This window comes from Acanthamoeba castellanii (genome assembly GCF_000313135.1).
Source record: "Acanthamoeba castellanii str. Neff unplaced genomic scaffold scf7180000084707, whole genome shotgun sequence".
NCBI lineage: Eukaryota > Discosea > Longamoebia > Acanthamoebidae > Acanthamoeba > Acanthamoeba castellanii.
This window is the reverse complement of record NW_004457288.1, coordinates 14,407-27,929: the sequence shown is the minus strand read 5'-3', so window position 1 is coordinate 27,929 and position 13,523 is coordinate 14,407. Positions and strand designations below refer to the sequence as shown.

At 59.3% G+C, this 13,523-nt stretch overlaps 7 protein-coding genes and 2 pseudogenes across 7 annotated transcripts in view; 5 read left to right on the top strand and 4 right to left on the bottom strand.

The window, feature by feature from the left end:
• Positions 1-116, bottom strand: part of ACA1_139940 (uncharacterized protein) — a gene marked incomplete at both ends in the record, with an annotated part of 1,035 nt that extends 919 nt beyond the window's left edge. The window contains 2 exons of the mRNA XM_004334095.1: positions 1-49; positions 70-116. The exon at positions 1-49 is cut by the window's left edge and continues 5 nt beyond it. Coding sequence (XP_004334143.1) covers positions 1-49; positions 70-116 — 96 coding nt within the window. The remainder of the gene's footprint in view (positions 50-69) is intronic.
• Positions 117-138: 22 nt separating this feature from the next.
• Positions 139-369, top strand: ACA1_139930 (uncharacterized protein; the record flags this gene model as incomplete). Its single annotated transcript, XM_004334094.1, has 1 exon — positions 139-369. The coding sequence occupies one exon, from the start codon at positions 139-141 to the stop codon at positions 367-369; it is 231 nt and encodes a 76-aa protein (XP_004334142.1).
• A 572-nt stretch (positions 370-941) lies between these two features.
• ACA1_139920 lies at positions 942-3,851 on the top strand (annotated as a pseudogene).
• Positions 3,852-4,413: 562 nt separating this feature from the next.
• On the bottom strand, positions 4,414-4,852 carry ACA1_139910 (uncharacterized protein; the record flags this gene model as incomplete). Its single annotated transcript, XM_004334093.1, is given in 3 exon segments — positions 4,414-4,647; positions 4,745-4,822; positions 4,835-4,852. The coding sequence occupies 3 exon segments, from the start codon at positions 4,850-4,852 to the stop codon at positions 4,414-4,416; spliced, it is 330 nt and encodes a 109-aa protein (XP_004334141.1).
• Positions 4,853-5,526: 674 nt separating this feature from the next.
• ACA1_139900 lies at positions 5,527-7,325 on the top strand (annotated as a pseudogene).
• A 553-nt stretch (positions 7,326-7,878) lies between these two features.
• On the top strand, positions 7,879-8,443 carry ACA1_139890 (uncharacterized protein; the record flags this gene model as incomplete). The annotated part of the gene is given in 2 exon segments (XM_004334092.1): positions 7,879-7,904; positions 7,924-8,443. The coding sequence occupies 2 exon segments, from the start codon at positions 7,879-7,881 to the stop codon at positions 8,441-8,443; spliced, it is 546 nt and encodes a 181-aa protein (XP_004334140.1).
• Positions 8,444-9,345: 902 nt separating this feature from the next.
• Positions 9,346-10,074, bottom strand: ACA1_139880 (uncharacterized protein; the record flags this gene model as incomplete). The annotated part of the gene is made up of 2 exons (XM_004334091.1): positions 9,346-9,497; positions 9,597-10,074. The coding sequence occupies 2 exons, from the start codon at positions 10,072-10,074 to the stop codon at positions 9,346-9,348; spliced, it is 630 nt and encodes a 209-aa protein (XP_004334139.1).
• A 1,882-nt stretch (positions 10,075-11,956) lies between these two features.
• Positions 11,957-12,580, top strand: ACA1_139870 (uncharacterized protein; the record flags this gene model as incomplete). Its single annotated transcript, XM_004334090.1, has 3 exons — positions 11,957-12,027; positions 12,113-12,197; positions 12,278-12,580. The coding sequence occupies 3 exons, from the start codon at positions 11,957-11,959 to the stop codon at positions 12,578-12,580; spliced, it is 459 nt and encodes a 152-aa protein (XP_004334138.1).
• An 89-nt stretch (positions 12,581-12,669) lies between these two features.
• Positions 12,670-13,468, bottom strand: ACA1_139860 (EF hand domain containing protein; the record flags this gene model as incomplete). Its single annotated transcript, XM_004334089.1, has 3 exons — positions 12,670-12,846; positions 13,023-13,294; positions 13,456-13,468. The coding sequence occupies 3 exons, from the start codon at positions 13,466-13,468 to the stop codon at positions 12,670-12,672; spliced, it is 462 nt and encodes a 153-aa protein (XP_004334137.1).
• Between the last annotated feature and the right edge of the window lie 55 nt (positions 13,469-13,523).

Genomic DNA, 13,523 nt, shown 5'->3' with positions numbered 1-13,523 from the left:
CTCTCGCTCCACTTCCAGCTGGTCCACGGCCACCCTTACCACGGCCAAGCTGCGGGCAACGCCCACCCGGACGAGTGGGAGGAGCACGTCGTTACGGCGGGCGACTTGGCCCACATTCCCCAGCAGCTCAAGTCCAAGATGATGGCCAAGTTCAAGCACAGCGAGGACGGCAGCGACGACGAGAGCGCCAAGAACGGCGCCGCCAGCGGATCAAGCTCCGCGGTGCCGTCCAAGCGCAGCTCCAGCAACAACCTCACCAGGAACAGCGCCTCAGGCCGGAAAGCCAGCGGCCTGAGCAAGAGCCTCAAGCCCGAGGAGAAGAAGCTCAAGAAGCACAGCGACGAGAGCGACGCCACGAGCGACGACTAAACTACAACGATCAACAACGACTACGGAAACGGCGAATGAGATGAGACAATGAGGGAGGTGGGCTACTCGACGTGGTGAACATAACTTACACCACTTTTTTTTGCACGCGCTCTGAGCCCCACCACCTGTCGTCGCGGAAGACCGCCTCGCCGCCAACCACCATCACATCGTGTAGAGCCGTGCGCTCGTTTTGTCACGAGCACCCCAGCTCTACAAAATGAATGTCTTCAAGCCCACCCCCTTGTACCCTTCTTCAGCGTCGTTGGCGACCCGCTACACTTCCTAATGTCGGCAAAATTGAGAATTCAGGTAAGAGCGCAGGAAATTTAGGCCAACGAGCGGTGAGAGTGGGGCTGAAAGTGGCGGAGGGCGAAGCTGAAGACACCACCATGAGAATGGCGCACGCTACAAGAAGGTGGAAGGCAGCCTGGACTCACCATTTCACCACACCACAACAAGACACCAGCAAGTACCCGAGACGACTGCACTGCAGCTCGAAGGACACAGGAAGAAACCCTTCATTTCAAGAGATTCTGCACATAAATCACACAATCACATAATCATTCTGTAGAATGGCACTCAACCCCAAGTACTGGACCGAGAAGACGGCCGAGGCGGTGTCGAAGGCCAAGGAGCTGGCCGAGGAACACTCACACGTCCAGCTGGCACCCATACATCTCGCCGTAGTGCTGTTTGCCGAGGAGGATGGCCTTGCGCGTAGCATCGCCAACAAGGCTGGTGCGTCGCCCGAGAAGGTCGAGGCCGCCCTGCGCAAGGTCCTCAGTCGACAAGCCACCCAGAGCCCAGCGCCGCCTGAGGTCGGTGCTGGCCAGGCCTTCGTGCGCATGATGCGCGAGGCCACCGAGATCCAGAAGAAGCAGAACGACTCGCATCTCGCCGTCGATCACATCCTGCTCGCTCTGCACACGGACTCAGACGTTGCCGGCGCCCTGAACGAGTGCGGCCTGGACAAGAAGAAGCTCGAGATGGCCGTTCGCGAGGTCGAGGCGGCCGACGAGTAGACAGCAAGAACGCCGAGGAGACCTACGAGGCCCTCATGAAGTATGGTCACGACCTCGTCACCAGCGCCGAGCAGGGCAAGCTCGACCCAGTCATCGGTACCTCTTCCTACCCTCTACTCACGAAGATCTTCACTCCGACTTGCTTTACATCTGTGCACATCTCGTTTCTCACATCTCCTGTTTTTTCTTGTGCTGCACGACAGGTCGAGACGACGAGATCAGGCGAGTCATTCGCGTGCTGTCCCGACGTACGAAGAACAACCCGGTGCTCATCGGCGAGCCCGGCGTGGGTAAGACCGCCATCGTGGAGGGCCTCGCACAGCGTATCGTGCGCGGCGACGTGCCGACCAACCTCCAGGACCGCCGCGTCATCGCGCTCGACATGGGCGCGCTCGTGGCCGGCGCCAAGTACCGCGGCGAGTTCGAGGAGCGACTGAAGGCTGTGCTCAAGGAGGTCAAGGAGGCCGAGGGCAAGATCATCCTCTTCATCGACGAGATCCACCTCGTGCTGGGCGCCGGCAAGGCCGAGGGCGCCATGGACGCGGCCAACCTGCTCAAGCCCATGCTCGCCCGCGGCGAGCTGCGCTGCATCGGCGCCACCACCCTGGCCGAGTACCGCAAGCACGTGGAGAAGGACGCCGCGTTCGAGCGGCGCTTCCAGCCGGTCTACGTCGGCGAGCCCAGCGTCGAGGACACCGTGAGCATCCTGCGCGGGCTCAAGGAGAAGTACGAGGCCCACCACGGCGTGCGCATCATGGACTCGGCCTTGATCATGGCGTCCCAGCTCGCCGCCCGCTACATCACCAACCGCTTCCTGCCCGACAAGGCCATCGATCTGATTGACGAAGCCTGCGCCAACACCCGCGTGCAGCTCGACTCGCAGCCCGAGGTGATCGACCAGCTCGAGCGCCGCCGTCTCAGGCTCGAGGTCGAGCTCACCGCCATGGAGAAGGAGTACAAGGAATCGAAGGACAAGGCCACCGAGCAGCGCATCGAGAAGATCAAGGAGGAGCTGTCGCGCATCAAGGAGGAGATCAGCCCGCTCAAGGCGCGCTACGAGCAGGAGAAGGGCGCGCTCGACGAGATCCGCACGCTCAAGAAGCGACTCGAGGACCTCAAGCTCAAGGCCGACGCCGCCGAGCGACGCAAGGACCTCGCCACCGCCGCCGATCTGCGCTACGGCGCCGTGCCCGAGCTCGAGAAGCGGATCGCCGCCCTCGAGCGCCAGAAGGAGCAGGCCGACGCCTCACGCAAGGCCGATAACAAGCTCTTCTCCGAGGTGGTCGGCCCCGAGCAGGTGGCCGAGGTCATCTCGCGCTGGACCGGCATCCCCGTGAGCAAGCTCAACCAGACCGAGAAGCAGCGCCTGCTTCATCTCGCCGAGCACCTCCACGAGCGCGTCGTGGGCCAGGAGGAGGCCGTCGACGCCGTCGCCGAGGCCATCCTGCGCTCGCGCGCCGGCCTGTCGCGCCCGCACCAGCCGCTCGGCTCGTTCCTCTTCCTGGGCCCTACCGGCGTGGGCAAGACCGAGCTGGCCAAGGCCCTCGCCCACGAGCTCTTCGACGACGAGAAGAACATGGTCCGCATCGACATGTCCGAGTACATGGAGCAGCACTCCGTGGCCCGGCTCATCGGCGCCCCGCCCGGCTACGTGGGCCACGACGAAGGTGGCCAGCTCACCGAAGCTGTCCGTCGCCGCCCCTACGCCGTGGTGCTCTTCGACGAGGTGGAGAAGGCCCATGTGCAGGTCCTCAACATCCTGCTCCAGGTGCTCGACGACGGTCGCCTCACCGACGGCCAGGGCCGCGTGGTCGACTTCTCGAACGTGGTCATCATCCTCACCTCGAACCTGGGCTCCGACATCCTCCTGAAGAGCGTCGACTCCGAGGGCACGCTCAAGGAGTCGGCCCGCGACCAGGTCATGAACGTGGTCAAGATGCACTTCCGGCCCGAGTTCCTCAACCGCATGGACGACATCGTCATCTTCCACCCGCTCTCCAAGAAGCACCTCCACAACATCGTCCGCCTGCAGGTCCTGGCCGTCGGCAAGCGCCTCGAGGACCGCGACATCCACCTCGACATCGACGAATCCGCGCTGGACCTCATCCTCGCCCAAGCCTACGATCCCCTCTACGGCGCCCGGCCTCTGCGCCGCTACCTCGAGAAGCACATCGTCACTCAGGTACGCTTCAGTCTTCACATTCTTCGCAACATGTTGCCTATCTTTAACATTGGCGAATCTATGTATGTGTGTATGTGTGTTACCAGTTGTCGCGCATGATCATTGCGGGCGAGCTGCTGGACGACAGCATGGTCCACATCACGGCCACCAACGGCAAGCTGACCTTCCGGGTGGGGCCTAACACGGCCGCCACCGCCGACTCAAAAAAAAAAGTTCGACCCCCAAACGACTCCGCGACTCAGCGGAATCCCGACCGGATCGAGACGCAGGCCTACTGAACAGGCCGAAGAGGGCCAGGCTTGATGACGGCGACGGCGATGAGGAGGAAGAGGATTTGATGGACGAGGAGGAGGTTGCCGCGACAGCCGGTGGGAAGAGAGGAAGAGCCGAGGAGCAGAACAGCGCGTTCGAGGCTCACGGTCCGAAGAGCGCGAAGAAGAAGAAGAAGAAGACGACGAGCAAGAAGGATAGCCCGCCGAACAAGAAGAGGAGGAAGGCGTCGGGAGGCAGCAGCGCGAGAGCCAAGTAGTGTGTGTGTGTGACCACACCCACACCGCACGCCGCGATCTGTCATTACCTGTCAACCGTTCATCTCCCCTCCACTCCCTGTGTACAGATCTTCTTCTTCGCCAGCACACTTGTTTATAAAACGTTATCCCATCATTTTTCTCGATCCTGCTTGGCCCCGCGCTCCACGGCTCGAGCCCGACGGGCAGCGCCGCGCGCTTGACGATGTGCGTGTGCGCACGACACTCACGCGTGGCTGTGGCTGTGGCCGTGTGTGCGCTGCACAGACTGTGTTTTTTTTTCTGTTTGATCAACGGCCTGCAGGGGGGGGGGTTACAGGCTGAGGGCGAGGGCGTCGACCAGCTCCGGAGCTAGTTCGGGGCACGCCTTGACGAGGCTGGCCAGGCCAGCCGGGCGGGTGTGCAGCGGAGGGAGCTCCGGCTTGTCGGGTCCGAGCAGGCTCGGTTCTTGCGCGGCCAAGGAGCGGAGCTGGAGAACATTCGCGAGTCTGAGACACGACCTCAGCTGTTCTCCTTTGCCGGCGTCCGGGGGCGCCAACTTCCAGTCCTGCCCACCACCACGCCCCCAATAACAACCCACACATGTGGGTGGGTGTGAGTAGATCCCGTCGTGTTGCTGCGACCGCGCAAAGAGAGGGGGAAACCTCGAGGGTCAGTTCCCTGGACAGCGCCTTCCAGTGCTCCGTTTTGCTCCCTGCACGATCGAAGAGCTCTTCGAGGACCTACCCAAATACCACCACCACCACCACCATACGCCACCACCACGCCAAGGTACCACAACAACGACGACGAAGATGCCGCAGTTATGGTGGTGGGACTTAGCTGCGGTGGACAAAGCAACGTCGCCTACGGCAACAGCTCCGTTGTCACCACCACCGCAGGGAGTGGGTGGAATTGGCCACGGCGCATCTGAATGTCGAATTTATCGGAAACAGGCCTGTTGCGTGGCACGTTGAAAAAAGTGGTTTTTTTATTCGGCACCATACAACTTGCGCCAAACAACTACCTTGCCCACCCAACACCAACAGCTCTGTTGCGACGGGCGGCAGCCACATCGTTCATCACGGTTCTTACAACCCGAGTGGTGTGATAAACGGCAGCGGTACCGTCAGCGGCAGCAACAACACCAACATCAACTTCACCCTCGTCGCTGGCATCCTCCTCGTTGGGGGACGCTTTTGGGCCTCTACGTGGCACTGCGCCAGAACCAGCAGCACGCCCCCGCCGAGAACGTGTCTGTCTCCCCCTCCTTCTCCTGGTTCTCCTCCTGGAGGAAGTGAAGGCCTTTCCCGTCAACAAACAACAAATAAATACAAATGTAAATAAAAATAATAAGAATAAATAATCGTCCCACCACCATAATCGTGCAATGACGTAAGTGTTATTACGTGTTTTTGCTGGCCCTACACGCAAGTATGATTAGAGGATGGGGGCGGTGGTGGAGGTGGTGGCGGCCCTGGCCGTGGCGGGGTCGACGCCCTCGGAGATGAGCTTGCCCTCCTCCTTCTTGAGCTCGTTGCCCGTGATCGAGCCCTGCAGCTGCTTCATGGAGCCCTTCAGCCTCTGGCCCACCGTCGGCTTGTGCGCCGCCGCCGTCGTGCCCAGCGCGCCCTCCCGCGCCGCCAGCGGCACGTCCCGCGCCACCCCCGTCGGCCCCAGTCCCTGCTCCGCGGGCAGCACGGCCGTCGTGGCCGTCGTGGGAACGGCGACGGGCTCGTGCGCGCGGCCTACAACCGGGATTTGCGGCAGCGGCTTCGACTGGTTGAGCACGCCGGCCATGTGCGGCAGTGTCGTGGTGGCCACCACGGGCGCGGCGGTTGCCAGGGGAACGGCAGGCGCGGCCCTGGTCATGACGGTGGGTTCGATGATTGGCGGGAGCATGACGGTGTGCTCCTGGTTGATCACCCGCTGCTCGGTCGTCACCTCCGTCCTGATCACCGGCTGGATGTGGTGCACCCGCTCGTGGATCACCGGCTGAATGTGGTGCTCGTGCCGCACCTCGACCGGGTGCTCGACCAAGACCTCCTTCTCGAGCTTGGCCCTGTGGAGCACGCCCTCGGGGCCGGATCGCTCGACGGCCTCCAGGCCCAGCGGCAGTGCGGCGCGTTCGACCACGGGCTCGAGCATTACGCTGCGGTCGGTCTTGATGTGGGTCTGCTCGGCCGTCACCTCGGTCTTGATGATGGGCTGGATGTGGTGCTCGCGCTCGTGGATCACCGGCTGGATGTGCCGCTCGTGCCGCACCTCGACCGGGTGCTCGACCACCACCTGCCTGTCCACCCGCGGCGCGTGGATGATGCCCTCCGCCGCCACGCGCTCCACCGCCTCGAGCCCAGCGGGCAGCGCGGCGCGCTCGACGATGGGCGCGTGCATGACGTTGCGGTCCTGTTCGATGATGGGCCGCTCGGTGGTGGCCTGGGTCTTGATGATGGGCTGGATGCGGTGCTCGCGCTCGTGGATGATGGGCTGCACGTGGTGCTCGCGCCGCACCTCGACCGGCCGCTCGTTGACCACCAGCGTCTCCACCCGCGGCGCGTGGATGATGCCCTCCGCCGCCACGCGCTCAACGGCCTCGAGGCCGGCGGGCAGCGCGGCGCGCTCGACCATGGGCGCGAGCATGACGTTGCGGTCCTGCACGATGAACGGCTGCTCGGTGGTGGCCTGGGTCTTGATGATGGGCTGGATGCGGTGCTCGGTCTCGTGCACGATGGGCTGGATGTGGTGCTCGCGCTTGACCTCGAGCGTGCGCTCGTTGACGATCTCCTTCTCGAAGAGGGGCGCGTGGCGGATGACCTGCTCGGGCTCGTGCACCACGCGGTCGGCCAGCGACAGGCCCTGCATCGGCACGACGGGCACGGCGGCGGTGTGGACAACGGGCGCGCCCTCGCGGGCCAGGGCCTCGGCTGTGGTGGTGGTGGTGCCGAGGCCGGTGCCGGTGGTGACGGGCACGGAGGTGGCGGCGTGCTTGTCGGTGGAGTGTCGCCGGCCGAAGAGGTGGTGCTCCTCGTGCTTGGCCGCCTTCTCCTCGTGCTTGGCCGCCTTTCTCTCGTGATGCGACATTTTCTACTGCGTGCAGAACACAACGGCACATTCCAAACACATTCTTGTAAGTGCGTGTGCGTGTGTCATGGGCGTGTGCGGTTAATGCCTGTCGTGTGCGCTCAACAACGACGACAATCCACAGGAACCAAGTTGGAGGTGGGCGAGAGAGCCGAACCTGGGTGATGTGGCGCGTGTGGTTGGTGTTGGGAGTGGGGATGAGGTTGAGGGTTCTGGGTTTGAGTATGAGAATGGAAGGGAAAGGGTGGGTGGCCTTTAGGCACGTGGGCCAGAGGGTCGGGCGCCCATCGCTGCAGATTCGGCCCGGTTGGGGGTGAAATGCGGTGGAAAGCGCGATCCCACCTCGCACCGGTCGTGGGTGGTGGACAGGAGTGGCGTGTGACGTCACCTTGTCCGGACAATAAAAAGGTTTTGGCCTCGGGGTCGGTTCAGCGAATTAACAACTTGAGATGGGGGAGTAAAGGCTCCGACGCTGCCTGGCAAAAGGGCAAAAAAGTGTAGAAAAACAGATCGATTCCAACCAGCCAATCGAAGACGTGCCATTTGAATTTCCGGAATCCGTCGACACAAAGATCATTGCCTTTCTGAGCCTTGTTTCGAGCGAACGACAGTCGACAAATAGTCAACCCCTGGTAGGCGGAGGGAGGTGATTGGTTGCAAACGCCTGCTCCGAATGGCACCTTGGCCGACCAACGCGTTTTGCTAAAACAAGCCTCAAATGTCGGGGGATACTGACTCACTCCGGTTGGCTCTCGGTGACCAGATGTCGACCCAACACCAACCAAGCCCCGGTGCAGATCAACCACGAGCACCACATCCAGCCGGTGATCCACGAGCGGGTGCACCACATCCAGCCGGTGATCAAGACGGAGGTGACGACCGAGCAGCGGGTGATCAACCAGGAGCACACCGTCATGCTCCCGCCCATCATCGAACCCACCGTCACCATCGCGGCCCCCGCTGGCGGGCTCCACTACGCGAAGCCGCTGCCTCAAATTCCAGTCGTCGGCCGCGCCCTGGCAACGGAGGAGCGGCTGATGGGCCACCGCGGGACCACTCCGGTGATGAGGGACGTGCCGCTGGCGGCGCGGGAGGGCGCGCTGGGCACGACGGCGGCGCATAAGCCCACGATGGGCCAGAGGCTGAAGGGCGCCGTGAAGCAGCTGCAGGGCTCGATCACGGGCAACGAGCTCAAGAAGGAGGAGGGCAAGCTCATCTCCGAGGGCGTCGACCCCGCCACGGCCAGGGCCGCCACCACCTCCACCACCGCCCCCATCCTCTAGTGTAATGAAGCTCCTTTTCTGTTCCTTCATTGATTGGTGTGATGTTGCTATGCTCTACACCACGCTGCGCACCAGTTTGTTAAAGAATTTTACAGGCTGCTGGCCTTGGTTGAAGAAGGAGAAGCAGGTACCACCATGGACCAGGTCCTGATGGAAGGAAGCCTGGATTCTTTGCACTGACAAGGTAAGTGACATTACTCTATGGCGCTGGCTCACGTGATCCTGGTTGTCGGCTTAGAGGTGACAGCTGAGATGCTGTGGTTCCGCCCAAGGAGCATGACCACCGACCAAAGAGATACCCTTCGGCTGGAACTGACAAGTGTGCTCCTGAAGCGGTCCCAGTTGATTCCTTACCTAAAGTGGTAAGAGCTGTTTGTGCATCTGTATCTGGAGGATCCACTGTCAGGGGTGGCCGCTGTCTTCCATTCCACTATCACCCATGCTGAGCTTCACACCACCCACTCGGGTAATTCCTACTACCTCCATCTAATTGATGATGAAATTGTGGGTGCCCACCACTCCATCTGTGGTGGTGGTATTTTGGTAGGACCTCGAAGTGCTCTTCGAGCAGGCAAGAAGCAAAACGCAGCACTGGAAGGCGCTGTCCAGGGAACTGACGAGGTTTCCCCCCCTCTCTGCACGGTCGCTGCAACATGTGCTCCTCACGTGTGTTATAGCGTGTGGGTGTGATGAGTATCAAATATAGAGTGGCTCAACAGTCATATACAACATCTCTATACATTACTAGCTTCCCTCAACACAGCATTCACACTCTTGTTTGGCCTCACATCAAGAGATTCTCTGCACATCTATATAGAGCCACTCTATATTGGACCACAAGTTCCAATTGATACTGGTGAGTTGAGGTTCCCAGGGCATCCATCAGGACTCCAGCCAACACATCAACCAGGTAGGTTGGCCTCCCAACCATGGAGGAGGTAGAATGGGGAGTCCTGTGTGGCCTCATGCATGCTTGTGCAGTATGCAAACAGCACATAGGGCATGTAGAGGTCCCAGTTGTCCTGCTTCTTGTTGGTGACCTTTGCCAACAGACCTTTGAGTGGCCCAAGGTCTTTGTGTTGCCAAGGCTGAGTGTGCTGTTGAAGTGTTTGACCAGGCTGTCTGTCTGGGGGAGGTAAGGTGCTGTGTTCACCTTTTTCACCCAATAACTCATTGACCTCCTTGAGCACCTTGCTCAAGAACTGTTGCCCTTGGTCCAAGAGCAGTGCCTCAGGCGCCCCATGCCAACACACAACCTCCTCTATGAACACCTTGGCCACCAAGATCTCATTGCTCTCCTCCTCCTTCTCTGCCTCCTCGCCCTCCTCTGCTTCATCTTCCTCCACCACCATGTTGCTCTCCATCTCCTTGCCACCCTTGACCAACATGCCACTCTCTGTCACTGTGCCACTCACCACCACCTGGCCACCCTTGACCACTGCACCACTCTCCACCACCTCCACCACCTGGCCGCTCTTGACTGATATGCCACTCTCTGTTGCCACACTGCTCACCACTGCCCAGCCGCCCTTGACCACTGCGCCACTCTCCATCACCTGGCTGCCCTTGACCAACATGCCACTCTCCATCACCACACTGTTCCCAGACGCCTTGCCACCCTTGACCAACATGCTGCTCTCCATCACCACACCACTCCCAGCCATCTTGTCCTGGGGCCTCCATCCCACCAGCCCACAGTTGGGGTCATAGTGCATCCATCCCCCAGCTGCACAACCTCACATGGTCATACCCACCACCACATCTCATCCAGTACCTCCACTTCTTCTTGACCCTTCTTCCATGGCATCAGCTCCTAGCACCCCTACACAGGTTTTCATTCACCCATGCCCTTTTTTCATTGTTTATGTGTATGTTATGAAATATATCACTTACTCTCAAAATCAACAGCAGTCTCAGCTCTCCACAACCCCTCACTTGGAACCATTGCACAAGAGAAAGCATTGAGATCATGAGGATACTGACACCCACGCCCACAGACACAGCAGTGCCCACAATGACTGCCACAAGCACAGCTGTGGATTGTGACACAAGTGCCACAAGAGCAGGAGCCAGCAGGAGCTGGAGCAGGGACAGAAGCCACAACTCTGACATTGACCAATTGCCTGACCTTGGGTCACTTTCCCCTTTCCACTCTGGTTCTGATGTGGATAGGAGTGAATACTAAACTCTGTCTTTCCAATCTTTCCAACTTTTAAAATAAACTCCTTTGTTCACTTCCCAATTCATGAAAAAAAGCTTCCTCCTCTAGGTGTGTGCTCAATGACAATTGCCACCATGCCAATAAGATAAAGAACACTGGCTACCCCAGTAATCCTCACATTATGCCAACCACACCAAACTAATTTGACTTTGACTGCTGGCCCAGTCACAGTATCACATCTCTCATTATGATGGAATTTTGATCTGCCATATCTCAAGATGCATCCAATTTTGTCATGTTATAAAACCATTTTTGTGTTATCAAAACCATTTTTATGAGCTTAAACTCACAAACAAAATCACTTTTCAAAATGACTGGACCTCTCATTTCAAATGACCACAAGTTCTGGGTTCATGACATGCACATAGGCTGTCATGTGACCCTTGCTCCACAATACCCAGCAGAGACTGTGTGCCACCACTGCTCCTGACTTTGTCAGCTCCTTGTCAGCCTCCTCCTCCACCAGGAACACTCATGTGTCTCTGACATCCCCCACAACCACACAGCAGACAAAGACTGCCACACATAGCAGAATAGTCACACCAGCCACTACTTGCATGGAGACCCTGCCCTCATCCACCATCATAGACATGGGCACATCCATGCCCACCACCTGCACAACTTGCCAATCATAGTCCAGGCTGATGGCCCCAAATCAGTGCAGGGCATCATTGCCCCATTGAACTGACTTGACTGTCCACCAGCTGAACTCACCTTTGTTGTCCCCTTCTTGGTAACCTCTCCCACCTCTTCATCCTCTCCACCTTCAACCTCCTCCTCCTCCTCTTCCTCCTCCTTGCTAACCTTTGCTTCTGCCTCAACTGGCAGCTTGCCCTTCACCTTCTTAGACATCAAGTAGCCATTGTTGCCAATGTGATGAGTATCATATATAGAGAGTGGCTCTATATAGATGCACAGAGAATCTCTTGATGTGAGGCCAAACAAGAGTGTGAATGCTGTGTTGAGGGAAGCTAGTAATGTATAGAGATGTTGTATATGACTGTTGAATCAAGAACAACCATTCCCACCCCTTTGCCTCTTTTTCCCCATCGCGTGCACTGCTGTATGTCAATGGCTTTCCTGTGCTCCTGAACTCCAGATTGACATCCTTGAATTGTTGCCGCCCACCCTCTTAAGGCCGCCTATTAAAGCTGGATGCTATCAGCGTCACATGGGCAGGACTGGAAGTTGGCGCCCCCAAACGCCATCGGTGCTGTGGTACATACGCCAACATCTTTACCGTTGGGCCGTGTGGTCACCTGGACAACACTAAACACTACACTACCAACGACATGGCTTTACAGCCCAAGCGCGCAGAGGAGATGCTGCAGCCTGAGCTGTTCGACTTGGGCGACTTTGCCAAGTATGCAGTGGTCAGCTTACAGCGCAGATCAGGTGCGGAAAAAGGCCGTTTGGTGTCACGACTGATTGGCACACATGTCATGCAGGCTCTACCACGGAATCTCAAGGCTGCTCGATTGCAAGAGGCAGCCTCTGGACGAAGCGACCACCACAAACTTGATGCGGCTCCAGGTATGAGTGCATTCCGGAGCGCCAACCCCGGCTCTGCGTCGTTCACCACGCGTGGGCTAATGCTATCAGCGACGCTGCAGGAACGGCTGAATGCCTGGACACGGGTGGCCTACGACACCGCGCTCACCGAGGCGGGTTTGTTGTTCCATCCCTCCGGGATGCGTTCCTCGAGTGCCAAAGGAGAACAGCTGAGGTCGTGTCTCAGACCCGTGAATGTTCTCCGGTTCCGCTCCTACTTGGCCGCCAAAGAACCGGGCCTGCTCGGACCCGACAAGCCGGAGCTCCCTCCGCTGCACACCCGCCCGGCTGGCTTGGCCAGCCTCGTCAAGGCGTGCCCCGAACTCGCTCCGGAGCTGGTCGACGCCCTCGCCCTCAGCCTGTAAGCCCGCAGGCCATGGATCAAAACACAAACACATTTTACACACCCACACCACTTGTTTGTTACGTAGAAGGGGCAACGTGTCGATCAATTTTATATCATCAACAACCCCAAAACGTGCTCCGCCCATACCAGTCCGACCACCTGACCCACCACCACGACTACTGCGGGTTGGTGAAGAAGCTCATCTTGGAGGGGGGCACCAGGGAGGCCGGAAGCATCTCGAACGGAATCGGATTCTCGGGCGACTTCTTCGCAATCTCGCACAGCCTGTGCAGCGCACACACGGCCACAGCCACAGCCACGCGTGAGTGTCGTGCGCACACGCACCACCGCTCACACACACACACACACACACACACACACACACACACACACACACACACACACACACACACGCCGCACAGCGCGCACACGAAAGAGATGGGAGAAGGGCCGGACGGTACCGCAGGGCGATGGCGAACTCGTCGAGGTCGAGCTTGCCGTCCTTGTCGATGTCGGACAGGGTCCACACCTTGCGCAGCACGCCCGTGGCCACGCCCGTCTCGACCAGCGCCGTCTTGACCTGCGCGCCGCTGAGCTTGCCAGCCTGCGGGTTGAGCATGAGGAACTGGCGCTCGTAGGCCGCCTTCTCCCGCTCGCGGATCACGTAGTCCTCGTCCTCGGGCTCGTCCTCGAACGGGTTGTCGTCGCCGCCGGCGCCGCCGAACGGATTGGACTGCTGTCGCTGAAGTGGCGGCGCTGGCTCCTCCTTCTTCGGCGGCGAGATCATTGCCATCAACCGAGGAATGTCGATACCTGTGCGTGCGTGCGTGTCATGTGCGTGAGTGCGGGACCAACAGAAAGAATGAAAAACAGAGAAACAGAATTCTTAGGTACGGACCCAGAACATCGTCGATGCGGGAGACAAGCTTCTCGTCGAGGCTTGGCGAATGTGTCAAAATCGT